The sequence below is a fragment of the Mauremys reevesii genome, unplaced genomic scaffold (genome assembly GCF_016161935.1).
Source record: "Mauremys reevesii isolate NIE-2019 unplaced genomic scaffold, ASM1616193v1 Contig127, whole genome shotgun sequence".
Lineage (NCBI taxonomy): Eukaryota > Metazoa > Chordata > Testudines > Geoemydidae > Mauremys > Mauremys reevesii.
The window spans coordinates 18,677-44,882 of NW_024100746.1; the positions used below are offsets into that span (position 1 = coordinate 18,677).

At 44.0% G+C, this 26,206-nt stretch overlaps 1 protein-coding gene across 1 annotated transcript; it reads left to right on the forward strand.

Moving 5' to 3' along the window:
- The first annotated feature begins 3,170 nt into the window (after positions 1-3,170).
- Positions 3,171-25,689, forward strand: LOC120392928 (cadherin-related family member 5-like). The gene is made up of 15 exons (XM_039517582.1): positions 3,171-3,339; positions 3,590-3,765; positions 6,131-6,181; positions 6,530-6,622; positions 7,922-8,020; positions 9,268-9,378; positions 9,665-9,838; positions 11,263-11,353; positions 12,702-12,799; positions 13,764-13,970; positions 15,399-15,515; positions 17,033-17,105; positions 18,547-19,056; positions 24,530-24,696; positions 25,159-25,689. The coding sequence occupies exons 1-15, from the start codon at positions 3,171-3,173 to the stop codon at positions 25,687-25,689; spliced, it is 2,667 nt and encodes an 888-aa protein (XP_039373516.1).
- Positions 25,690-26,206: the final 517 nt, after the last annotated feature.

Consider the following 26,206-nt stretch of genomic DNA (forward strand, 5'->3'; position numbering starts at 1 on the left):
GAATTCATGTAGCAGATTCTGGCTTATGCTGCATTTAGCTTTGCTTTGATTTTTTGTAGCTTAATTTTTTATTTTTATCTTAATTTACTATTTTTACTTTCTTTCTGTCTGTAGTTAATAAACTTTGTTTATTATTTTAAAGTCTTTTGTATTTTATTAATAAGTGTGTTTTATAATATTTTTTGAGATAACATGTTTTGACTGAAGTGTTTCTATTAATTAAATGATGGATTTATTTGAGCTTGTGTTTTCTGGGAGAGGGCTGGGCTGTACAAAACGCACATTTCTGGGGGAACATCTGGGGCTGGGAATTTGCTGGTGTTGCTCTCGAGTGTAATTCATGAGTAGCTGTCCATAGCACTCAAACAGAATAGCTGGGAGTAACTTACATGCTGGAGGCTGTGTGTGAGCTGACCAGCAGCGTTTGCTCTCACAGCGAAGCAGTGTAAAAGGCATCCCAGGCTGGAGAATTGAGGGAATACAGCTGTTCCACAGTCCAGATTGTACCCTGGTAATGTCACAAGCAGTCAGATGAAAATCCAAAGGAAAGGCAGGGAAGAAAAGCTAGAAGTTGTTTTATTTGTATTATGGTAGTACCTCAAGATTTCACCTAAGGGCTTGTACTTGTACTTCACTGCTGTAGCACTTCAATGTAGACACTAACTATGCTGAAAGGAGGGCTTTGCTCATTGGCGTAGATAATCCGTCTCCGTGAGAAGTTGACAGAAGATTGTCTACACCCGGGGTTAGGTTGACTTAACTACGTCACTCAGGAGTGTGGATTTTTCACACCTGAGTGATGTAGCTGGGTTGACCTAACATTTTAGTGTAGTCCAGGCCTGAAATGAGGGCCTCAGTGTGCTAGGTGCTGTACATACACATAGTAAGAGACAGTCCCTACCTTTAGGAGCTTACAATTTAAATAGACATGACAAAAAAGGTTTATTATCCCCATTTTACAGATGGAGAACTGAGGCAGAGAGAGTTTAAGTGACTTGCCCAGGGTCACCCAGGGACTCTGACAGAGCAGGGCGTTAAACCCAGATTTCCTGAGTGCCAGTCGAGAGCCTTAAACAGAGAGCCATCTTCTCTCATTTTCCCAGTCCAATGCTTTAGCCACAAGACCAGTCCTCCTTTTCAAGTGCAGTAAAATCAGTGGTGCTCAACCTTTCCAGACTACTGTACCCTTTTCAGGAGTCTGATTTGTCTTGCGTACCCCCAAGTTACCCTCACTTAAAAACTACTTGCGTACAAAATCAGACACAAAAATACAAAAGTGTCACTGCACACTATCACTGAAACACTGATGACTCTCATTTTTACAATATAATTATAAAATAAATCATTTAGAATATAAATACAGTATTGTACTTACATTTCAGTGTATAGGTCAAAGAGTAGTATAAACAAGTCGTTGTCTGTATGAAATTTTAGTTTGCACTGACATCACTAGTGTTTTTTATGTAGCCAGTTGTAAAACTGGGCAAATATCTAGAGGAGTTGATGTACCCCCTGGAAAACCTCTGCGTGCCCCAAGAGGTACATGTATCCCTGGTTGAGAACCACTGCAGTAAATCAATAGTCCATGCATTCTTCTGATAGAGCCTCCAGTCATTCACCCTTTCACTTCAATGATCCTTTTAATAAGATTTTTTTTAAATCTATTTAGAAAGTTTTAGGTTTACAAATCCTTGCCAAGTAAATATAAGAGACAAAACAATAGTGATTACAACAGTGAGCTTTTGTTCTGAGAAACATCAGACAGTAATATCAGGTCTCTATTTAACAGGGTGTTACCATAATGCAGAGACAGCCACTTTACACAAATGAGATTTTAAAGCACATATTCCTCTATTGTGCAATCTTCTCACTAAATAGCATCTTTGTTAGTAACTCCATCACTCGTTAGGCTCTGACAGGGTGTATGATCACATGGGGATCGACAGCAGTCACTGACCTATTCACACTCCAGTGGTTTTAAAGAGAGACAAAGGGAAACATCCTATGATAGAATTCGAATACTCTGAATTCTCCAGTGCCTTTCAACACAGGATCGCAAAATACTTTGCAGATACGGCAACCTGCAGCATTTGCAAAAGTGATCAGCAATTCTGGGCGCCCAGCTTGAAACAGTTTAAAGAGCGCTGATTTTCATAAAGTGCCGAGCACCAGCTCTCTGAAAATCAGCCTCCCTCAAAGGCGTCTCAGGTCGGGCAGCCAAAAATACTTGTCCCTTTTGAAAATTTAGGCCTTCTAACATCCCTCTGAGACAGATAAGTTTATGAACATTTTACAAATGTGTGTGGGGGGTGGGAGGGAGAGACACAGAGGAGCAGATTTGCTTCAAGTCATCAGAGAAAGAAGCGGTAGAACTAGTAGGAGAACAGAGGCTTCCTGCTGGTCCAAACAAAGCAGGAGTTCTGGCTCCCAGTCCATTGCACTACCAAGATCGTTCACTGTAGTTAAACTTCCCAGAGAGCTATGCAACACATTGTAACGAGAAGCAGGAGGAGAGCATAGAGAATGTGCTGGAGAACACGGCTTGCTATGGAGCTGAGCACAGACCTGATGTGAGCTGCATAAGACAGTGCTAGCCAGTAGCGAGTTGAGATCTGACACAGAAGATTTGCTTAAGACCATATTATTTCTACCATAAAATGTCACCAGGAAGTAGGGTGACCAGATAGCAACTGTGAAAAAACGTGACAGGGAGTGAGGGGTAATAGGTGCCCATATAAGAAAAAATCCCAAAAAACAGGACTGTCCCTTTAAAAACGGGACACCTGGTCACCCTACCATGAAGCAGAGAGTCTCTATGGTACATCTGAAGTGCAGCCCTGCTCCAAATCATTGGCTCAGTACGACACGCCAGCATGCGCTCTGGTGATTACAATCGCACCTGCCACTGACAGTCAACTTAACAGGTGCCAAAGCGCCCCCTCCCCATGTTTATTTGGGGGGTATTCAACACCAAATCCTAATGCAGTTAAAAATCCAGAGATCCAGAGCCAAGAAGAACGTGGAATTCACCGCCTATCGCGTTCTGAAAACAGGAACCAGTAAATAAGTCATAAATAAGTTAAACAATAAAGCAGGGAGGCAAAGGTTGAAGTGCAGCAGGTGGGTGTCTGCTCCCGACATGCAGTGTTCTTTTCTTCCTGGGGCAGTGAATGGGTGAGCACGCTTCAGTGACAATACAGAGAAAAAAGTGGTGGATTACATTTGCCAAAAGACGTGGGCTTCCTTCTGCTTCCCGCATGGCAGTTTCTAATCAGTTCCCTGCTGCTGCGCTCCTTCTGCTGCTGCCCTTAACACAAGTTCTCACACAGAGCACCACAGGTAAGTCCACATTTGTTGAGTCCTACAAGCACAGAGGAAATTTTCCCTATGAGCGGGTTATTCCATAACAGCCTATTGCAGGGGGTTTCGCACCATCCTCTGAAGCAGCTGGTGCTAGCCACTGCCAGCAACAGGATACTGACCTAGCTGGACCATGAGTCTGATCCAGTCTGACGGTTCCAACATCCAAAGAGAACTGGCTGACAATTTTGTGCCAACGCTGACACAAATGATCGTGTGCTTTTTCCAGAATGTTCTGTAGGAAATGAGAACCCAACAATAAATGAGAATAATCTGCCGGGGGCTGTTGTTACCACCATTACAATGGAGCCTGATGTCACAGTAACAATTGAGAACTCTTCCGACTTCCGATGGTTTGCCATTAATGGCACGGAATTGATTCTAACCGATTCCTTGGATTATGAGGTAAGTTTTTATTTGGAAAAAAGAGACAATTAGCGGATGAGTTAATATTGTAAAACACTCTTCATAGAGTACAGGTCAGCTGGAAGAGACATGATCTAATACCTCTGATGGTCACAGCACAGCTGGCTTTTAAAATGGCGTCACCTTTTCTATTTTACTGACGTTTGGTCTCCCGAACAGGGAACTTGTATGTGTAAATTCAAACTTTTCTCCCCCCACCAACTCTCTCTTTTTCAAGTGAGCGCTGGGGGAAAGCCGACAGGTGCAGAGATAATAAAAAGAAAATATCATAATGCTGCTGTATAAATCCACGGTACACCGATACCTTGAATACTGCATTCAGTTCTATTCACCCACCCCATCTCAAAAAGATATATTAGAGTTGGGAAAAGTACAGAGAAGGGCAACAAACATGATTAGGGGATGGAACAGCTTCCGTATGAAGAAAGATTAAATAGACTTGAACTGTTCAGTTTAGAAAAGAGACGACGAAGGGGGATATAATATAGGTCTATAAAATTGTGACTGGTGTGGAGAAAAAAAGTATGATTTACTCCTTCACTTAACACAAGAACCAGGAGTCACCCAATGAAATTAATAGGCATCAGGTTTAAAACAAAGAAACTTCATACAATGCACAGTCAGCTTGTGGAACTCCTTGCTAGAGGATTTTGTGAAGGCTAAATGTACAAATGGGTTCAAAAAAGAACTAGATAAGTTCATGGAGGATAGATCCACCAATGTCCATTAGCCAAGAGGGTCAAGGATGCAACCTCATGCTCTGGGTGTCCCTAAACCTGTAACTGCCAGAAGCTGGGCATAGATAACTGCCCTTTCTGTTCATTCCCTCTGAAGCATATGGCACCAGCCGGTGTCAGAAGACAGGCTACTCATCTAGATGGACCACTGGTCTGGCCAGTATGTCTGTTCTTATGTTCCCCACCCCTGAAGTCTATTCCAAGAGGTCAATAAGCTGTGCTGGAGAACACGGTGCAGGTTTTAAAGCAGAGACTTGTAAATACACTTCAGTAGAGTTCAGATACTCCCCACAGCTGGTTTAATATTGTACACATACATACACAAAATGACGACAGTTTAGAGCCGTGAGATGATTCTGTTCACCTTAGTGGAGATCTAATTTGGAAATTTAATGGCAATTTAAATGGCAGCATTGTTAACTATTTCACTGCCGATTATTTTAATAGCCAGCAAGTGCACCAATCCTAAACTGTCCCCAGCAACAAAAGCCTCAAGCTCCTTCCCACCCTCTCAATAGTTTCTGCTATGTAGTCCTGCTTTTCCCAATGTACAAATCTGCAGCATATTGAACAACAAAAGATTTCCTGTAAAAACAGACCCTGTAAGGGACATTGTACTCACTGTTCAATATTAACTTTCGGTTTAATTTACCTGGATCTGCTGGAGAATTTCCAGCTAGACTCACTGTAATGCGGGAGCAACGAAGGGGCACTATAGCAGGTGGATGTTAATTCTGCAGTCAGGTAGACAGGGTGTTGGCTATGGGAACAGATGTAGCCATGAAGAAAGGGGCTGGGCTAATGGGTATCTGTATAAACAGAAACCTCGCTGAGCAGCAGCCTCAAAGAACTCTCTCTCACTGCCCCACTTTTGGCCTGGTTTACACTACGGGGGGATTGATCGAAGTTACGCAACTTCAGCAACTTGAATATGTACTTAGATCTACTTACTGCGGTGTTGCTGACGCTCTTCTGTTGACTCTGCCTAAGCCTCTCGCCCTAATGGAGTACCAGAGTCGACGGGAGAGCGCTCGGCAGTCGATTTATTGTGTCTAGACTAGACGCAATAATTGACCCGCTGGATCTATCACTGCCCGCTGATCTGGCAGGTAGTGTAGACAAGCCATAGCATGATGCATGGGGAAAGTCTCCAATCCTATCTGCATCTGTGTAAATCTAGAGTAACTCCACTGAAGTCAATGGTATGATTTCACATTGACACCAGTGTAACAGAGATCAGAAGCTAATTGAAGGCCTGTAAAAGGAAGAAAGAAAAATATTTACCTTTAAAAATATATATATGTATGTATATATATATATATACACATATATATATATACACACACACACAACACACACACACAGCTGAAGCAAAGCACTTATTCACTAGCTTTATTTTAAGCATAAACTTAAATTCCATTGAGTTCAAATGAGACTTGTCCCTAAATCCCAACTGGATTTAAGATCATGCTTAAAATACACAAAAGCAGGTGCTCAATTACTTTGTTGCCTCAGGACAGGAGTGAGCCACACCTGAGAAGAATGTTGGTGCCACAATGGATGTTTTTTAAAATGACAGATTTTTTGTTTCTGTTTTTAAAACACAGACAGAATATGCATTACTAGGAACCCTGCTTTGCTGGAAAGGAGGTGTAGAGGTGAGTATAATTTCTAATATGCTGCCATATTGCTAGATAGAAACTAGAAACAGAACACCACACTTGGCTCGGATGTTAACTATTCCCAGCACATACCCTCTGTGAGAAACTGCTCATTCTCATGGTTGTCTTCTCCTGGAAAGAGCAAAAAAACCCCACTGCCCATGAGATTTCAGTGCCATCATATCCGAATTCAACCCAAGCCTTCATTCAGCCTACAGCCCAAATGCACACGTAATCCAGATCCAATTCTGATCCTCACACTCTCTCATGCCTACCAATCAGTGCCGCTCCTAACGGTCTTACTTTATTTGTGATTTTTCTCCCCTCTTCCTACCTCCCCACCAGGTCAATTCTGTGACTGTTATAGTACAAGTTGGCAATTTGAATGACAACAGCCCGGTATTCAAGGAAACAAACATCACCGTAGAGGTTCCTGAGGTAAGGGTTTTATTAAAGTGTTGTTATAATAAAGGGAAGATTACAGATCAGATAGTTCCAATTCATGTGGGACTCTAATCTTGGCAAGAGGAAAGTGATTTATAAGCATGTATGCAGCCTGTTCTCGTCCACGAAAATTAGAGGACGTGCATGAGGTGAAGACAAAACTTCCATGACATTTGAGGTTAGAATTATTGCCCGTGCATTCAAAGTCATTTTAAACCTGACTGTCAGAAGTGCTGAATCATTGCTGCTTCTGTTGACTTCAGCTGTGGTGTTGTAGGTGCTCAGTACTTCTGAAATCAGTCCTTAACCTATTTAGCCAAAATCAAAGCACCCAGAGGAAAGCAAACTGCAGGCAACAATGGCACCCCTTACATGTGCAGCTCTCCAGGGGCTTTGTCTATGAAACCCACTTCTCAGTACATGTTACAAGTCCCCCTCTGTGCTGACGGTCACATTTCTTAAGGTAACTGCACCTCTGACCTCTTACTGGCTGCCTTGAGGGATCCCACCCAAGTTTCAGGCCTCTAGTGGTCGACTTTCTTGGGGCACGATCTCACTATCCTCTCCCTTCAGACTTAGGCTGCAGATTTCTGCAGTTCACTGTGATCACCTCAGCAGAACTGACTTTAGCCCAGCACCTGCAGTCCTGCTCTCTCAGGGGCAAGGACAAGGTTCACCAGTGACCAGCCAGCCTTCATAAAGCAAAGTACTATTTAGTCAGAACAAAAGCACTGCACAGAGAAGACATATCCTAAAAAAACAGGCAGTTTATATGCAGGCTTAGCTCACCAGGTGTCACCCATCTTCCACGTAGAGACCCTGGCAGGTTTCAAAACACTTCAGGTCCTCTCGCGAGGCCTGCCCCTCTTGGTCACACCAATCAGAGGATAGGAACCTGTTGCAGCCACAGTTTGGGAATCTTGGCTCTTTAGCTCACGCTATAGCAGCTCCTGCTTTCAGCTCTGGTTAAGTCCCTGGTGTGTCAGCCAAGATGGCAGCTGTCACATCTACACCATGGAATTTTAGAATACACACCTCTGGCACCATCTCAATTCAGCAACACCAGTACCGGTGAGGGCCCTAATGTAGACAATGCTCTGGGGGCATCCAGCATTTTTACCACCATGTCAATTAAACTTGGTCAGAGGTGGCAGTGGGAGGATTCTCTCTAATTCCAGAGCACTGACCCATACAGCACAAGGGGACTAGGAAGGATTTACCAGTGAAGATGCTATATCCAGCAGGTGACCATTTGCCAAAATGGAAAAAATAATCATGCATATTTGTTTTCAGGATACAAAAGTGAATACGAGCGTTATACCTGAGGCGAGCGTAACTGCTAGTGATGCTGACCTGGACAACATACAATATGAACTTACAGTGATCACCCCAGTGAGTATGTTCGTTGCAAAAACATAGAACTCTTTGTTAGTGATTTACACTGGCACCAACTTTGAGACAGGAGGCAAGTGGGACTTTCAACAAGAGTTGGTTATTTCAACTGCTGGAGTACATGTGAGATTTCCAGAAAGCTAAGGCCAGGACAGAGCAAGGAGGGCGCTAGTGGAACAGAGAAATCCATGTTTTAGATACTGAATTCTTTAAAAATTCACACTTAAAAAACCCATATATTTCCAGAGCACCTATTCAACTTCAACATTACAGTAGCTCCTAGAAACCTACACCAGGTTGGGGAACAATTGTCCTAGGCTGTACTACAAACACAGTAAGGGAGAGACCCTGCCACGAAGAGGTTAGAATCTCAATAGGTCAGCAGACAGAGTGGGAAAGGAAGTCTGATTATCCCAGTTTTACAGACCGGGAACTGAGCCACAGAGAGATTAAGAGATTTGCCCCAGGTCACACACGACGTCTCGGGCAAAGCCAGAAACTGAATCCAGATCCCCTGAGTCCCAGTCCAGGGCCTGAGCCACAAGATCAGCCTTCATCTTTAAGGATTTTGTTGAAAGACCAATGGATAATTTATATTCAGTTAAACTGATGCCAATCTGGAGTATAAAGGGTGGTGTTCTGTCATTTTATTTGATTTGTTTTAAAGTTTTAATTAACAAAAGAATTGATAAAAAAAAAATTCAAACAAAAAAATAAGAGAATCGTGTCAAGGGCAGATGGGGGGGTCGAAGTTTTGCAGCAGTTACACTTGTGCAACCTCACTGATTTTAATGGCGTTGAACAGGTGTAAATGAGTTCACAATTTTACCTGTCAGGCCAGATTCTGGCCTCAGAATGGTATAAATCAGGAAGAACGCTATGCAAGGCGCTGGTGTAAGTGAGAGCAAAGCCAAGCCCATTATTTCCGACTACGGTGGAAGGCGATGTGCCAAGTTTTGTTCTCTGTTACACTGATTTAAATCTGAATTCAGCCCTATGATCATTTTGAGAGAAGAATGTTCAAAATTCCACTAACGATCCATACTGATATGCCAGAGATGATTCCATTTTACTAGCAAGAGACCAAAGAGTTCAAATCATCAGCAATTGAACTATGCATGTATTTCTCCTATAAATACCCAGCCTTGGATGTTATATATGTTAAGCAGCTAACAGGATTTCAGAGTATGTGTCTGTGATTGAGATAGCTGTCATTCTCTCTCTCCCCCCACCCCCTTGTTTTTCAGGAAGCAACTGACTACTTTAACATACAAGGAATTAATAACCCAAGCATTTACTTGCGCAAAACCCTGGACTATGATAAATATAAATTTATGCAGTTAATCTTGTATGCAAGGGTGAGTTTTATAAGTGAGCAAAACATCTCATTATTCACAGCTGCTACGTCCTGGTGTGTATTCTATCCACTAGTATAGCTGTAATTGTCATACTAATAATAGTTGCAGGTCTAGATTCTCAGCTAGTATAAACTGGCATAGCTCCATGGAAAAATCGATGAAGATACACTGGTTTATATCAGCTAAGGATCCAGCCCAATATATTTTGCAGGGGCTCCAGGAAAGGGGGTTCTACAGTTGGAAATATGCCTTGCATCTAACAGGAACGTTCTGATTTTCTGTATAGGACAGGGAACCTGGCAACCCAGATGGTAATACAGCCACTGCAACAATAAACATAGCCATCCGACAAACTGACACCAAACCACCCTGGTTCCAACCATGTACTTTCATTAACGCGGACAAGAAAGTTTGCATCAGCAGTGGCTATATTGGAAGGGTCAACATCTCAGAGAAAACGGTAGGTGGCGAACACAGGAGTGTATGCTTTCAGTCTGTATCCCAGGACAGGTCTTTAGCACCACAGATATGGTCCAGGCCTGATCAGAGCAGAGGCCTAAGGCCCTGATTCCCAGATTCATGCGATGTTGGAACCTCAGCTTTATATTATTATGTTCCTAGCTCCCATCATGGTGCAGAAAAGCTTGAAAACGTGAGCCAGGCATAAGTCAAGGCAATGACTTCTCCCTGAGTCTGCAGCACAGTCGTCGGGGAGGAAGCCAACTGGTCCTGCAGCAGCCACCATCAGGGAGCAGACCAGGCCCACTCCTTGGGGTAGGGGCTTGCCATATTTGGCAGGCATCCTGCCACCATCTCTTTCATTGCTGGAAGCATGGAGGGGACCACCCCTCTACTGGGATGTAGGCCATGGGAACAGCCCCAATGTCGGGGTGTGCCTAGGGCTTCAATCCAGCCCTTGATATGGGGCCTTTTCTCTGAAAAAGTTGTTTGTCTGCTTAGGAGAGGTGCCTCCTGCTGCACCCGTATGATGCAGCCCATATCTACGCCATCACCATACTCCACCAGACGTGCTTGTTGCTTGAGTTTACAGCATGGTATTACCATCCTAAGAGAGATGAGAGCATTGGCATAGAGTCAGCATGGATGTGCTTAGCAAAACAGTTGCTCAAAAAGCCCTTTGGGAAATGAAGGCTTTGTAATGCGAGCTCCAGCAGCCCCCTCTCAATAGCGAGGGATGACAATAACGATGCTAGAACGTCAACTCTGAGCCCCTGTCTAGCATTGACCAGCTCAATTCATGAGACATTTGGAAAATCTGTTCTGAATCAGATACTTGTACACACTGGTCTCTCTGTTGCCTGAGGACGGGCTGCAGGACTGGACCCTTTGTGGGGTTTGCTCAGCTCTGTTCCATGAGACGGCTCTTTTTGTGTCTTCACACCCCACACGGAAGATGGTTACAATCAAACATGGTTTGTTTTCCTCAGTGACCATTTGAGACTATGTTCAGCAGAATAATGCATGTTGGGGAGGCTGGGACAAGACTGGTTACACTGACAATAAGTCACCCTCTCCCCTAAGGACCATGCCCAGTACCGGCTGTATCACTTAGTCATGAGCAGACTTTTGACTCCAGTCATAAATGACTCCAGTCAGTGCAATGACAAGTCTGAGTCAACCACTGAGATTGAAAATTCCCAACAGCAGAGAGTTAATTGTTTTTGATGCATACCTAGAGCAAGGAAGGATCTACACAACCCCAAATCCTATTCTCTATCATCTCTGTTCTGCAATAGTCAACCCCTGGCAATATTCATTGTGTTTTCCAGTAACAGAGTGCACGTGAGCTAAGTATCACTTGGACTGGAAAGTTCTGCAGGCATCTAGTGTTTTGATTTTAAGACTCTTGTCTTGTTGTTGCAGACTGAACCGCTGAGCCTAAAACCTGGGCCCCTCTCTGCCATTGACCCTGACTACACTTTGAATGAAAAAATAGTGTATAGCATTGTTGGCGGTGAGTAAAGTTCCTATCTTCCCAAACATTCATTTCCATCGGTAATATTGCCAAGTTTCCCCCACCAGTGGGGGGAAACCACAGAATTAATATACAGTCACAGCAATATGGCTCTAGATCAGAAAAATAATGATCACAATTAATAGTCTGTGTTCCTGTAGTGTCTAGAGGCCCCAACAGGATAGACTCAGAGCCTCCATTATGCGAGGTGCTGTACAGACACACAGTGGGAACCTCATAGGTTTCTTGTCTCTTTAGCCTGCAGAGATGGGGAGAAAGGGAGCAGAGCATCTCTACAACCGGAGCTCAGTGCAGTGTGTTTGTTGGGGGGCCTCTTTTCTCTCAGTTGAAACAGATCTTTATCCTAATGGCTGGGGCTGACTTTTTCCATTCCAGTCACACTGATTCCAGCTACTCTTCAAGCTGCCTGAACCAAAAATTCCTGAAACCCTCTTCATCTTCATTTTTAGTCGAGAATTTTGTATTCGCACCACTGTACATTGCAAAAAGCTCTGATTGGGATTCCACATGTTAGTCTTGATTTCAAAAGATAAGGTTGACTATAATCAGCTGATTTCTCAATGAACGAATAGCACATTATTTCAAAGTTTTTTTTTTAAAAAGGAGGTCAGTTGATTGACAAATAAAATTCATCCATATTAGACAGATTGTTCGTTCTCTGATCTTCTTTATTTGTTCTGTAAGGCGTGCTCATTCTGTATTGCCATATGGGTATGCAGATAGGAGTAGGGAACATGATGCTGACAGTGTTGTAAAAAATCTCTTCATTCCTTCCCAAGGCTCGTGTTGTCACTAAGGCACTGGACTGGGACCCAGGAGATCTAGATTCAACTCCTGGCTCAGACCCACAAACTTCCTGGGTGATCCTCGCCATGTCACTTAGTCTCTCTGCTCTTCAGTTGCCCCCATCGGTAAAATTAAGAGAGCACCTCCTTTGTCCTGTTAGATTGTAAGCTCTCTGAGGTAGGGACTGGCTCTTTCTATGTATGTACTAGCACAGACGGGCTCATACATCAATTGGGGCCACTAAGTGCTACTGCGATAGAAATAAATAAGAAGTGTTGCTCTCCTACCTCCTTCATCAGGCTTGCATGTGTCTTCCTGTTGTTCTCATCAGGCCGAATCCACACTTTGAGGTAGCATTGTGTCCATGTTATGTGTGTCCAGTCCTAAAACCTGGCAGGGCAATAAGGAGATGAGATCATGGGTTGCAATATCCGAGATGCAAAACACATGAGCCACAGCAAAATCTCTTAAAGCTCTAGATACATTTAAAGTATCTCTTACGGTACATACTAGTCCTAATTAACCTTCCCATTTTCTTTAGGAAACAAGGACGATGTATTCTTATTGAACAGTGATACAGGGAATATAACTATGAACAAAGCAGCAAATACTACAGACACGTTCATTTTGCATGTCATGGTAAGTCTGTTGACATTCCAGAACCCCAGGTCTCAGCTCCAGAGTTCTGGCCTTCCAGGAGGACAGTGACTTTACATGTGCTAGGAGTCCAGGAAACTACAGTGCTTCAGCTTGTGATGGAGAGTAATTAAACATGTGTTTTCTTCTTAAAGTATCCAGTACGTGACAGGTGTCTGGAAACGGGTGCTTCCTTCCTACAAGCAAAATTCCTGCTGGGATTTTCAGTGGGAATTTTGACCTGTGTAAAGATGACTGGATTGTGCCCTCAAATCAGGACGTAGGAAGCAACCGTAACTGAAGAGCCATCCATTTGGGTTAAAATTATCATAAACTTAACAGAAAGGAATAGAGCTGGGGGACTTGGGCATGATCTGTGTGTGCACAAAAGCAGTTATTTAATCAGCCCATATGAACAAGCTCATTTTCCAACTAGAATATAATCCAAGGAAAGTTACGAGTTTTAAACCATTTTGGGGAGAAAATACATGCAAAACTCTAGATTATCAGGCTGTAAACACAGCTGCTGGTGGAACTTCTTGATGTTATGCAGCATAGCGGTGTCTGCTGGTTCGGATCATCCTACCCTAGTAATATTTTGCACTTCTGTAGCCCTTGGCATTGAAGAATTGAAGGCACTTTACATATATAAATTAAGCCTCAAGCACCTTCCATGTGATAGGCGGAAAATTTTAGGCGCAAGAAGGCTAAGAGACTTGTTCAAGGTCACAGAGAAAGCCAGTGGCAGAGACTGGACTAGAACACAGCAGTTCTAACCATCAGTCCCTTGCTCTAAATGTTAACTTAGTCCTATCCCAGCCTCCCATCATGGGCTTGATCCAGAGCCCATTTGATCAATAGAAAGAATCCCTTTGACTTGAATGGACTTTGGATCTGGCCCCATGACCTCTTGTGTCTCAACAACAACGCAATAGTTGTGTGTCTGTATTGTCTCCTTTCTCTATAGGCCACCCAGGCCAACAATGCTCTGAGATACTCCTTCACCACAGTAGAGATCAAGGTCATCGCTAAAAGTAACTACGCACCATACTTTGAAAACTCCAGGTACACAGGGACGGTGTCTGCTGGGCTGGCCACTCTCAGTCTGGTCATGGACTCTAAAGCACCTTCAATACCCCTGAAGATCTTTGCAGCTGATGACGACTTCCCTACTGTAAGGAACTGGAAGGGTCTGGTCTGTTGCTCTACATATTCCATGCGTGGATCTGGATTGGGGGTGGGGGATGGGAGGGAAGGGTTTGCCATTGACTTGAGTGGCAACCGGATCAAGCCTATTGAAAGCCGCTGATGACATCCACTGTGACAGGGAAGCCCAGAAATCCTGAGTCTGGATCTCATAGCCTTTCAGTCTCACTGCAAGGCCCATCATTTGCTCAGACATTGAAGGAGGGCTCAGCTTGAGGGGGACATTACTGACAGGAGCAAGCGAGGATAGGTATTTATCTGTCTGCAACAGAGTGATTGATACTGGGTAAAGAGAGGAGATTGACAGTTTTAATTGGTGTAAGGGAAGCCAGGAACACAGGATGGGTACCTGTTATGGTGCACCCTCACCTCAGGGGCACTCACTGAGGCTTGGATGCAGCATTGCATGGGGTGGGCTTTGTCTCTCTTGCACCATTTGTTGACCATTTCTTCAGACTTGCCATGGCCTCTCTCTCTCCAAGTCTTCCAGGGCCTGGCCCTCCAGCCAGGTCTCAACTTAAGTTCAGCCTCCTTCCTGTGCAAGTCCAAATAAATACCCTCTCGGGCTCCACTGACGTTTACTGCTTTTGGCCGCTTCCCTCAGCCCCTCTACAGAGTTTCTCCTATGCTACTTCCTTCCAGCAGGTTCCCCCACAGCCCCACCTCCCCACAGGGATCTCCCTGCTCTTTGCAGGCCCTATCTTAGGCTCCCCCATAGGAACCTACCCTACTCCCTGTGTGCCTTCCAGCTTGACTCCCCAAGGCCCTTCCCAGAGAGGCAACTCCCCTTGTTCTGGTCTCCTCTCAGGGCTGACTTCACAGCTCCATTTAAATGGACCTCATTCTGAGGCCCTTCAGCTGGGGTCTGTCACTGTAATTAAGCTCCATCTAGGGTGACCAGATGTCCTGATTTCATAGGGACAGTCCCGATATTTGGGGCTTTTCCTTATATAGGTGCCAATTACCCCTCACCCCCATCCCAATTTTTCACACTTACTATCTGGTCACCCTAGTTCCATCACACCCAGCTGGGATCACTAATTCACTGCATCACCAGTGATGCTGTGGGATAGCTCAGCTGCTAAGCCTAGCTTGCTTTAAAGGGCTGGCCAGCCTGTGACAGGAACAGGACCTAACAGTGGAACAACATTTTATAGACACAGCAACAATCACCCCAGTCCAGAACCCAGCATGAGGCTTATGCAACCCCTTTGTCCCATTTAAACCTTCCCAACAGGATTTGGTTGTGCTGGTTCTTTGCATGGGAACAAATTTCACCCTGAGGGAACCATTTTTATAGGAGTAAGGATTTTCCTCAATGTTATGGGCAACAATTTCGATGAAAACACAGACGCCAATGCAGACGCTTAGCTCACTTTCTTATCTAATTTTTCAGAAAGTCAACCCTCAAATCATGTACAACATTCAAAACAGCAGCGATTTCACCGTAACCAGAGATGGACTTGTCCTGACAAACACAATGCTGCAGTCAGCCGCAACTATAACAGTGTTGGTATGTCAGCTTTCCTGATAGGCAGAGGATAGTTATTTGTATTGCAGTAGCTCCCTGAGTATATGGGGTCCCCGATCAGAGCTAGATATCATAAAAATGGCAGTCCCTATCCCAGAGACCTTACAATAGAAACATATGATGAGACAACAGCTGGGGCGATAGGGAGGTCAAGGTAACAGGGATCATAGAGCTAACATGCCTGAGAAGCCTGCAAAATACAGGACTATCTGCTAGAGCCACGCAAGAAATGGGTTTTCCTTCTTGGCCGTGGAAAATGTCAATGAACACACACACCCAAAGTTTTCCAGAGGTTTTTGGTAGAAAATTTCAACTTTTAATTTAAAACAAAACAAAACCCTAAAGACCAGAAAAATTTCAATTTTCCAATGAAAAGTTAAGTTTCAAAGAAATCAGACATTTTTCACAAAATTTTTTGTTTAGTCAAAAGTCCAGTTTTCCCACAGGAAAAAAAATTGACAGAAAGATTTCAATGAGCTCCGCTGTCTACTAATCATTGCAAACCTGATGTTACATATGCACAGAATTTAATGAAAAGAAAACAAAATTTGTCTTCTTGGAAGACTTTAGGACCCAGCTAAAAGGTTGACTGTGCAATTAACACCGTTCGTATCTATCAGGTTCCTATTTAGGATACGGACCAGCTCTTGTTGGGAAGATGAAATACTAAGGGACTCATCCTTGGTGGGTGTAAGTCAGCATGAGTGGAGCTGTGCCATGTTCCAACAGCCGAGGATCTGGCACTTAATATTTTAAGTTATTTACGATTGTCGTAACAATGTTAAGAGCTCTCTTTTGTGTAGGATTTTTCCTTGGAGCTGGCTTTTTCCGAACGATCGTGCACACAGAAGGGTTTACACAAAGAGGGGCAATGTTTCTTAAAATTAAGAATCTGCCTTCCGTAGACACACAAAGTCACCAATGACTTAACTGGGAGCTATGTCCAAAGGGACTGATGAGAGATAAAGACTTTTGGTGATTTGGTATATGCACCAGCTGTAGGGAATATGGCCTCTGAAATCCTCTGATAAAGCCTTTTGGTTTTTTTCCCTCTCTGAGCAAGAAAGGTGACTTATGCCTTTGGGTTTTCTTAAAGGATAGGCCTTTTTTGTCACATTGTGTATCCTTCTGCCAGTGCAGGATTGTTCCCTGATGCATTTCTGAAGGAAATATGGTCTGGTGTTTAAAGCACAGGGCTGGAACTCAGGAGATCTGAGTTCTGATTCCAGATCTGCCAGACTTACTGTGTGAATTTGGGCAAGTTACTTTACCCCTTCATGCTTCAAAGTCCCCATCTGTAAAACGACAAAGAAAATGCTTCCCCACTTCATAGTTGCAAAGGATGCTGCAAAGATTGTTACAGAATATGTACAGAGCTCCGAGTGCCTCAAGCGGGAGGTGCTGTGGGAGTGTACAGAGTACTTTCACTTCAGGGGATGTTCAGAGAATGAATGAATGTAGCAAGCAGCCAATATCATCTCCTTCTCATGTCTGCATAGGCTACTGCTATCGATGAGGAGAGTCTGCAGGAGGCAAACACTGTGATCACTGTGGAGGTCACACCTTCCACAGGTACGTTGGGCATTTATTTTACATTGCCCCAAGCAATCTAGAGAACACAGATCACACATTAGGGACTATGGGCCCAATTCAAAGCCCATTGATATCCCATGGGAGGCTCTATTCTATCCTCCAGCTAGAGCAGGATAAAGCACTCCAAGTGTATTTGTAAAACACTCACAATAGCCATTGTGCACTCTCAACCTCCCCCCACCCAAAGTGTCAGGGATTTAGCCTTCGCCAGCTCACTTTCCTTTTCCCATGTATTTTATCCATGTGACTAGAGCTAGGATCATGTACTGCTTCATTTTATTGGTCAGAATGAAGAGGGATGCTGAATGTTGGCGCAAGTGAGAGTCACAAGTGTACCTTGCTAACAGGTTTTTCCTGGTTTGCTTAAAAAGGAGCAGATGGCAGCTGCTCTTATCTTTAAAAAGAGAGGGGAAGCCAAGAGGTCCCAGCAAATAGCACTTCTTCTTGAACCCTCCTGCTCAGGTCAAGATGGAACATTAACTTCTGGGATCTTTAGCTCTTACTCATATGGAGCTGTGACTCATGCAGAATAGGGTAGCCACATGGCAATGCATAGAACTCTTCATTTGGCCCCCTGGCCATCACGGAACCTCTTCGGAACAAGGTAGTTTGTGCCTCCCATAGTCGTTAGCAATTGCTGTTGGATAGAATTTACAAGTCAATCAGATCTGAAGCTTGGTGAGCTCCTTGTAGTCTGCATGAGTATTGCACATTAAACACACAGAGTGCGTCAGAAACCCCAGGCCACCTTGCCAAACAGCCGTCTTGGTTTATAGCCTACTACACCTTGCAGAATGTTGCAGTTGATATCCTGCATTACCTCACCACTATAACTATATTTGGACAACACCAGCAAAATGGCGCTTAGAGATGACAGAAAGGTATGACAGGCCAAGTGGCAAAAGGTTTTCCTGAAACATGACCATGCTATTTGGGGACACACCCATCTGTGTGGGCAAACACCTGCAGCTTCACATGCAGACAGGTATTTGCATGTGCAAAAACAGGTAATCGCATGCAGGAGGAGTCCCCTTATGAATGCAGATTTGCCTGCACTCACAAATATTGCTGGTGCATTTTGGAGGCCCTTTTAAAATATGGCTCCACGAGTTTTCTGCTGATTCTTAACATTCATGCCAGTCCTGGACTTGAGTAGGTTTAAAATTCTGCCTGCCCATTAACATAATCCCACTTTTAAAGGGTTGCAAGAAGAGAGAAATTTTAGCTCCTTCTCCAGCTGGTAGAACACACACCTTTCTGGGTTATTTATATTGAAACCGTATGGCTTGTTGTATCAATCGTCACCTGCTTTACTTTTGCTCTGTTCAGATGAATAACATGTTTTGCCATTGTCAAAAATAAAGTAACATGTAGCTAAAAAGTTAACCAACACCACCTCGGGTACCTGTTGGGTCTCCAGGTACAACTACTCTTCCTACCCCTACCACCACCACTACCTCTGCTGCTGCTGGGACAGGAACCACCACTCCAAAACCTTCTGGTTCATCATCAGCTTCACCACCTGGAGTAACTAACACAGCCGCTACAGCCAATTCTGGAGCCACAAAATCCACTTCTTCAGTGACAACCAACAGTGCTGGCACACCTGGGCCCACCGGAAAGCCTGTGACAGGTACTCCCTCAGGCTCACTTATCCCTCCTCTTGTAACCACAATGAAGCCTGCTACCACAAAGTCTTCTACCAGCGCAGTATCCAACATGCATCCAGTGGGGCCTTCAGAATCCAGAACCACCAAATTCCCCATAACAGGAACAAACCCGGGTGGAACTGTTCAGTCCACTGCTCTGCCATCTTCCCCATCTGGCGGGCTCAGCCCTCATCTTACATCAACTGCAGTAGCAAGCAGATCTCCGAGGCCATCAGACCCCGTGTCTTCTCAAACATCCTTCACAAACAGCCATCAGACAGGTAGATAGATGTGTGCGCTACTCAGAATCAAGGCATTTCCCCCGCACCCCACCCCCCATATCTCTGCGCTCAGCAAATTCAGTTTCATTCTCGCTGTCTGTTTCTGATTTGTCCTTCTTATAAATGGGAGAGGTTTCCAAGGAAGTCTCAAGAACTGCTGCAGTATTGGTGACTCAGTAGGATGCACTCACCCTTTGGGATCAATATTCCTCATCATAGCAGTATGCTATTGGGAAACACTGCACTACTGAAGATAGCACTGTTTTGGGGTGCACAGCAAGGCTCTGACCGCTTGATGTCATCAAGGTCCCATGGCACTTTTTGCAAGAGGAGGGGGGCTACGCCCCCATGTCCTGGGGAAAGCCCAATCTGGATAATTACTTTTTAGTGCCTAAAATCCCAGTGCAGTTTTTACCAGATACAACAGTCTTCTTCACGTCCTGTTCTCAAATGTTGCACGGTATTGCCCCGTGCTGTTAAACTACTGCATTCCTGAGACGGCTGCATTTCAGTGCTGGGGAAAGGGACTCGTGTGTCTATATAGTTTGTGAATTGCTTTGGAATTCTTTCAGATGAAACATGCTAAATAGATTGGGACTTTAGGAACAGCCCTTTGAAGGCAGTTAAGTGTAAGGTGCTCCACCCCAGATGCAGCCGTGAAGGGCACTGTGGCTTGGAGACCCCTCTCCAGCTCACAATTCTACCAGTACTCAGGAGGGTAGCACTTCATTGCTGCTGACCAGAGCTGGTCAAAGAAATTTTGATGGAACCATATTCTGTCAAAAATCAAAAAACACTTTGTAAAATCAGATACCTTTTGCCAGAATTTAGATTTCAGAAGAAAAAAAATGAGAAAAAAATGGTTCTGACATTGTCAAAATGGGACGTTTTGATGGTTTTTGGAACAAAAATTTTTTGGTTTTTTTGTTTTGAAACTTTTCATTTTGAATTTTTTAAATTTTATATTATTATCTATATTGCTCCCTACTAATAATGTGGTCTGTGTTTTTGATAGAGCTGTTTGAAAAATGGCAAAATGTTTTTGTGAAAAAAATTCAATTCTGCTGGTTTTGGAAACGGAACAATTTCTGGGTTTATTTGACATTTCCCCCCCCCCAACAAGAAATTTATTGAAAATTTATTTTCACTTTCAGAGATTTTCAGTTTTCTGAAAATTTCAGTTTCTCAGTTTTTGGTTTTCCATGTTTTAGAGTGAAGAACTAATAGGGATTTTTTATGTGTGTGTGTGTGTGTGTGTGTTTATATATATATATATATATATATATATATATATATATATATATATATATATATATATATATATATATATATATATAGTGCTACAGTACAGAATCTGTCAGATCATAGCTTCATGCCAGCACTGTCAGGGGGCTGAATGGCTCATCTATCTCAGTGTACCAGAACCCATTCTAAACATCACAAAGTATGAAGACTTTTGCCCTGGATAAGTCAGGTAGCAGGTCCTCAACTGGATAATGACTTCTTTTCAATGCTCTGTTAAGTGGTTCTGGATCACTGCAAATCCTCAGTTTACCTGAAGATTCTCTCACCACTACTAGGCTGTTGATCCACTTTGTGCTAGTTTCAACTGGTGAAATGATGCCTCTGTGCAGTCTTGCTTCTTTTCAGACTTGCCCAGTTGCTCTGTCAGTGGATTCCTTGGGGCTAAAACTCTGTTTAAGAGATCTCACCGGCAGCATGTGGGGATGGTTTTCTAACTTCAGCTTGCCCTTTAGGTGCCCATCTTCAAATATGGCTTTATATTCTGTTAAAATGCGGGACAGGGCCCTACTGACTGTTCTTCCTCCTCTCTCATGTGGAGGATATTCAAGGGTTGTCCTACAATCAAATCCATGGCTTACACTGCCCTGCTTCCTAGCAGCAGCTGGTGCTACTGTGCATTAACTACTATAGACTCCAAGCGATACCCATGAAACAAAAGAACTTTTCTTATCAACAGCCTACTGTTCTCAGAATGACCAAGTCCTGGTGATGTACAATGAAACCACATTTCTCACGTCTAATATTGCTGTTTCACTGTTGCTGGGATTACATTGCTGCTTGCTCCACAATTCAGCTGGAATCAGATTGATCATTGAGCTAATAGCATAGTCGCAAATACAGCAGCGGAATGGCTGAAGCCTTCTTTGGCAGTGCACATAGACAGATAGTCTTTGGAGTTGCTGAAGTCACACTGCAGATGTACTTTTCTTCATTGGAAGCCTCTTCCTCCACAAATCACAGCATGTACTGCTGCTTCTTTCTTTCCAGGGGAGCTGCAGCTCTGGGACAAAGTGGTTCTTGTTTCCCACACTCCTTGCAACACTGCCCATTGGCTGGGCAACTTCTTTTTTCCTTGTTATGATGCTTTGCACAGTACATACGCTGGACAATGATGCCTACGTTCTCAGTCCGTCCGTCTCTGTCCTGCTTCCTGAGTCTGTGTATTTGTTCTGCACTAATGGCTATCACTGTTTTGATCTTTTCCCTGGACAGTTCAGATGCTCTTGCTATTTGGAAGCCTTTCTCTAGGGCTAGACTGTTTTCCCTTCACAATCTCTCCTGTAAACTGGAATCAGGTGTCCCACAAATGACTCTGTCTCTAAATTATGGCTCCAAAGTTACACGTGGATGCCAGAGTTCTCAGCTCTGTAGTGTAAGCATCTATTCTCTTTTCGGCTTCTTGGTGTTGGGTGAAAAATAAACAATCACCTGTCTCTACAGTCTCATTCTTGAGACCACAGTACACAAACACTTTCATCAGCTGTTCCAATGTCTCACTCGTGTCTCATCCCCAAAGAGGTAGTAAAAAAAGCTTTATTTTCTTTTTCTCATAGTTATCATCCATGGTCAGCTCTGTATAGAACTAAATTCTTGCTTCCACTGCTTCCCTGCTCGTGCAAAGATTTGTGTGTGGAAATCCAGCTTTCCCAGACCCTCTATGCTACCTGATTGCTATATTTCTAGGTGCTGCTTTGTTTGCCTGTTAATCATACTCGCTTCCTTGCTATGGGTCTCACTAGATTGACCGCTGTCACCATGGTTTCACGTACTGCATTCTGGGTAACAACATGAGAGGAGTTCATGTTTCTAAAACTAAACTGGCTCTTTAGGAAGAGAACTATTTGCAGAGGTGCTGCAGCTAGCATTCTAGCCATGTGCACACAAATGGGGTTCTTGTTGCCTTCTCCAAATGTTTCCCTCCTCCAACCTGTGCTTTTCTCCAAGATCCAGGCCAGAATGGGTATCTCCATTTCTGGATGCCCACAGTTAGACTGATGGGGCCTTATTTTCAGAAATGCCGAGCACCTCCAGCTCCCAATGACTTCAGGGGGAGTTGCAGGTGCTTCAGACTCTCTGATGGAAAAACAAAAACACACCTTCCCCCTCCCCAGCCCGGCAAGTTATTAAGGGCCAGAATTAGGCCAACATTTTCAAATCTTGGTACCTAAAGTATCTGAGATTGAAACGTCAGAAACTGAGGCACCCAAAAACAGATGTCACTTTAAAAATTTGGCCCTTAGTGTCTATTTATCAAACAAACAACATACTGGTAACTAGGCAATGAAATGGTTTCACCACTGTACTAAAAATATGCTGGCTTGGGGCACTTAAAGTGACAGAACTACGGCCCTATTTTCCTGTGTACACAGTATATTTCAGAGGGCCAGGTCAGCACTAGCAAAGGCAAGGAGGAATGAGCCAATAGGCCTGTTCTGTGTCTAATTGCTTTGATTCCTGTCCCCAAGGCTGTTCTTTGGTGTCAAGGGATTTGTATGCTAAGGACTGGAATGGACTTTAAGGATGTGAGCCAAAGCCCATTGAAGAAGTCAGTGGAAAAGTTACAGTACAGTTTAATAATACTCAACTTTCGGGAGGTGGATGCTGAACTACACTTTAATTTCTAGGACATGTGCACCAAAGGGATAACTCGTCAGAAAGAGTGGAGTCTTGCATCAGTTCTGCAGGCTGCATTTCCCATCACCAATCATGGTATCAAACACAATTAAGTAGTAAAATTTCATACAAGCGCCAGTCCTCCACGGTCACGTTAATAATAAACTGTTGGAGCTGTCACTGGCCCAGGTAATATTCAAAGTCCACAATGAAAACATGCCAGCAAAAGGGCAAAACATGCTATTAATTATCATGAAACTTGAAAGAAATTGGTTTAGGATTCAAAGTGAGGATGGAATAAGAAACAAATATTCCTAGAGGCAAGCTAAATAGACGAATCCTCTGGAAGTATAGTACCATATCTCAGTTTTGATGTTGATCCTTAGGCTTCATGTACCTGCTAAGTGCTGAAAGTGTAACCCAAACTTACAGCCAGGAAAAGCTGGCAATTTGCCATAGGCATGGACTATAAGAATCAGTGTGAGACGCTGTCATCGACGAAGGATTAAACATAATTTAAAATAGTGCAACTTAAAGCAACTCCCAAGTCACTTTCCTCTGCGCTTTACTGCAGCATAACAACAAGCACACTGGCCAGTATCCTGGCTTTTATCAGCATTGCAGCTGTATTATGGCACAATAAATCCACCTTTAATAGACAAGAGGGTAGAGGGTGCTTCTCAGATCCCACTGACGTCAGTGCAAATTGCAGCCATGTAATAGAAATCGGAAGGCTATGCTGGTAATTTTTTATTCCCTGTTTTTACTTGGCCCTGAATTTCTGGGCTAGAACGCTGCAGAAAGCATGCCTCATTTTCCACAAGAAAACAAAAAAGTGTTTTCTTTTGCTGGTGGAAATTTATGAAGCAAAAATTGTCACACAGGTCTGCTCTGGGAAACACCACTGTTTATTTGCTCATTCAGTTACACAGTCTAGCCAGTAATAAGAAGGTACTGGGATGAGAATAGATCCTACTTGCCTTTTAATCATTTGAAACTTAAAGTAATAAACTCCAGCCACCATCTACCTTCTCACCATGGGTGTAAACTTTTGTCCGGCACTGTACAGAACATGCCACAGACATTTTGCTAAGCCACAGGTATCGATCCCCACAGCATTGGGCACCTTAGCTCCCACCTCATTCAAGGTCCATGATGAGGAGCCGTGGTTAAGGAAAGGATGCTTTGGGGTTTAAATGTGCTAAGCAAAATGTCAACACAACACTCCTGTCCCAGTCCAACAATTCTTTTCCAGGAAAAATTCCCCTTTTGTTTAAATGGGAAAGTTACCTTTGTAAGTTCCCACCTCTTTTTATTGATTGAAAGTTCTGAAGTCCCATTCAGGGTCCTTCCAAAAGCCGATGCCTCAAGCATGGCTCTGCAGTACACCTTGTCAGATTAAATGGCTCCATTTCACCCCTTGTACCCTGCAGGAGAGCTTTGTCCTTGATCTTAGAAAAGTGAGTTTGTCTTCTCCTCCTCCAATCAAGTCTTGCGTTAAAGGCCACGTATGAATGATTCTTAAAAGTGTAACATCCATTTGTTTTCCTCATAGGCACAAAAGACGAGAGAGCTAACTTGAGCTACACTGCACAGGACATGGCTGCTCTAGGCGCTACATTGGCGGTATTGCTGGTAATCGCCTTACTCGTGCTTGGATTGATTGTCTTCAAGCAGTATAGAAACAGAGCTGAGCATATGCTTGGAATAAGGAGAAGTGAAGTAAGAGGTTAATTTGTAACTAGTTCATTTCAGGGTTGCCTTAGAGCTAGGAAATCATGTCTTGGCATAGGCGGCAACTTTTACTTTTCCCTGAGGATGCTCCATCCCCATTCTGCCTCTTCCTGCCCCCCCTCCGAGGCTCCCTGCCTCTTCCTGCCCTCCACCCTCCCCCACCCCATCAGCTGATTGGCACCGCCACTGCCGCCCACCCACTCATCAGCTGTGGCTGCTGGGTGCTGAACCTCCACTATTTTTTTCCATGGGTACTCCACCCATAGAGTCCGCACCGCATGCCTCCTGTCTGGGTCCCCTCAACAGCCTGATCCTCAGCTGACATCAGGGGTGCAATTCCATTGATGTCCGCAGAGCTGTGCCCAAGCATTTCAAGCTCCCATGTTTTTTTTCCATTTCATTTCTTCCCCCTATAATCATGAGACATTTCTGATCTTGCCATTCCCCCAGGATCCCGTTGAGGATTTCAGTAACCAAGGCTACCAAGATGATGAAAATCCTCTTTGGAGCACGAAAGACAACGAATCGCTAAGAAGCGACACTTCAGAGAACGGTACCCCTGTCGTGCAGAGGCAGTCAGACGGCTTCCCTCCTCCGGAGCCCACAGTGGAGAGCAGCATCGCAACAGCTTCCGCCGCCATCAAGGACGAGGAAGAGAACAAAGAGGGAAAGGACACAGACAGCGATAAAGAAGTGAAATCTATCCTCACCAAGGACAGGAAGACAGCGGACGATGGATACAAAGCTGTGTGGTTTAAGGATGAAATTGATCCAGACACCAAGGATGATGTTGTAGTGATTGAAGACCAGGTTGAAGAGGAAGATGATAGTGATGAGGATAAGGATGAGGAGGATGAGCAGGGAAGTCAGCATGGTGACCCAGTGGTGTCCTTCATTCTAGACAGAGCTCAGCTCCAAGCAACGAATGGGAACCTCAAACCTGACCAGGATGCAGACACAGGAGACGACATTTTGTTATAGGCTCAGCAAAGTGAGTTTTGCCAGTCTGGAAACTGTGGGTAATTTGAAGCCACTGTTCTGAGTAAGGGTCCCAGGTTCTTTGTGCTGTGATAGAGACAGGCCTGCTAGCAAACAATGGTGGCTGGCAGATTTCACGAACATATGCTCTGTGATCCCCTCCTGCCTTCAAATGTAGAGTAAATAGATTTTAAGGCCAGCTGGGACCATTGTGATTATTTAGTCTGACCTTCATAGCACAGGCCATAAAACTTCACACAGTAATGCCTGCACTGGGCCCAATAACTTGGGGTTAAGCTAGACCTTCTCCTTCAGAGCGGATATTGATTTAAATCAAATATCTTCTTACTCCAGAGGAGAGTCCAATCCACAGTTCCTAGCTTCAGAGGCCAGTGCCTTAGCCATTAGGCCACCAGCACTATTCCCAGGTCTTACTTCAGCCAGGGGGCTCCAAAAATGCTTCTGCCCCCTCCTTCCAGTTTTTCTGACGGGCAATCAGGAGAACTCATTGGAAGTGATC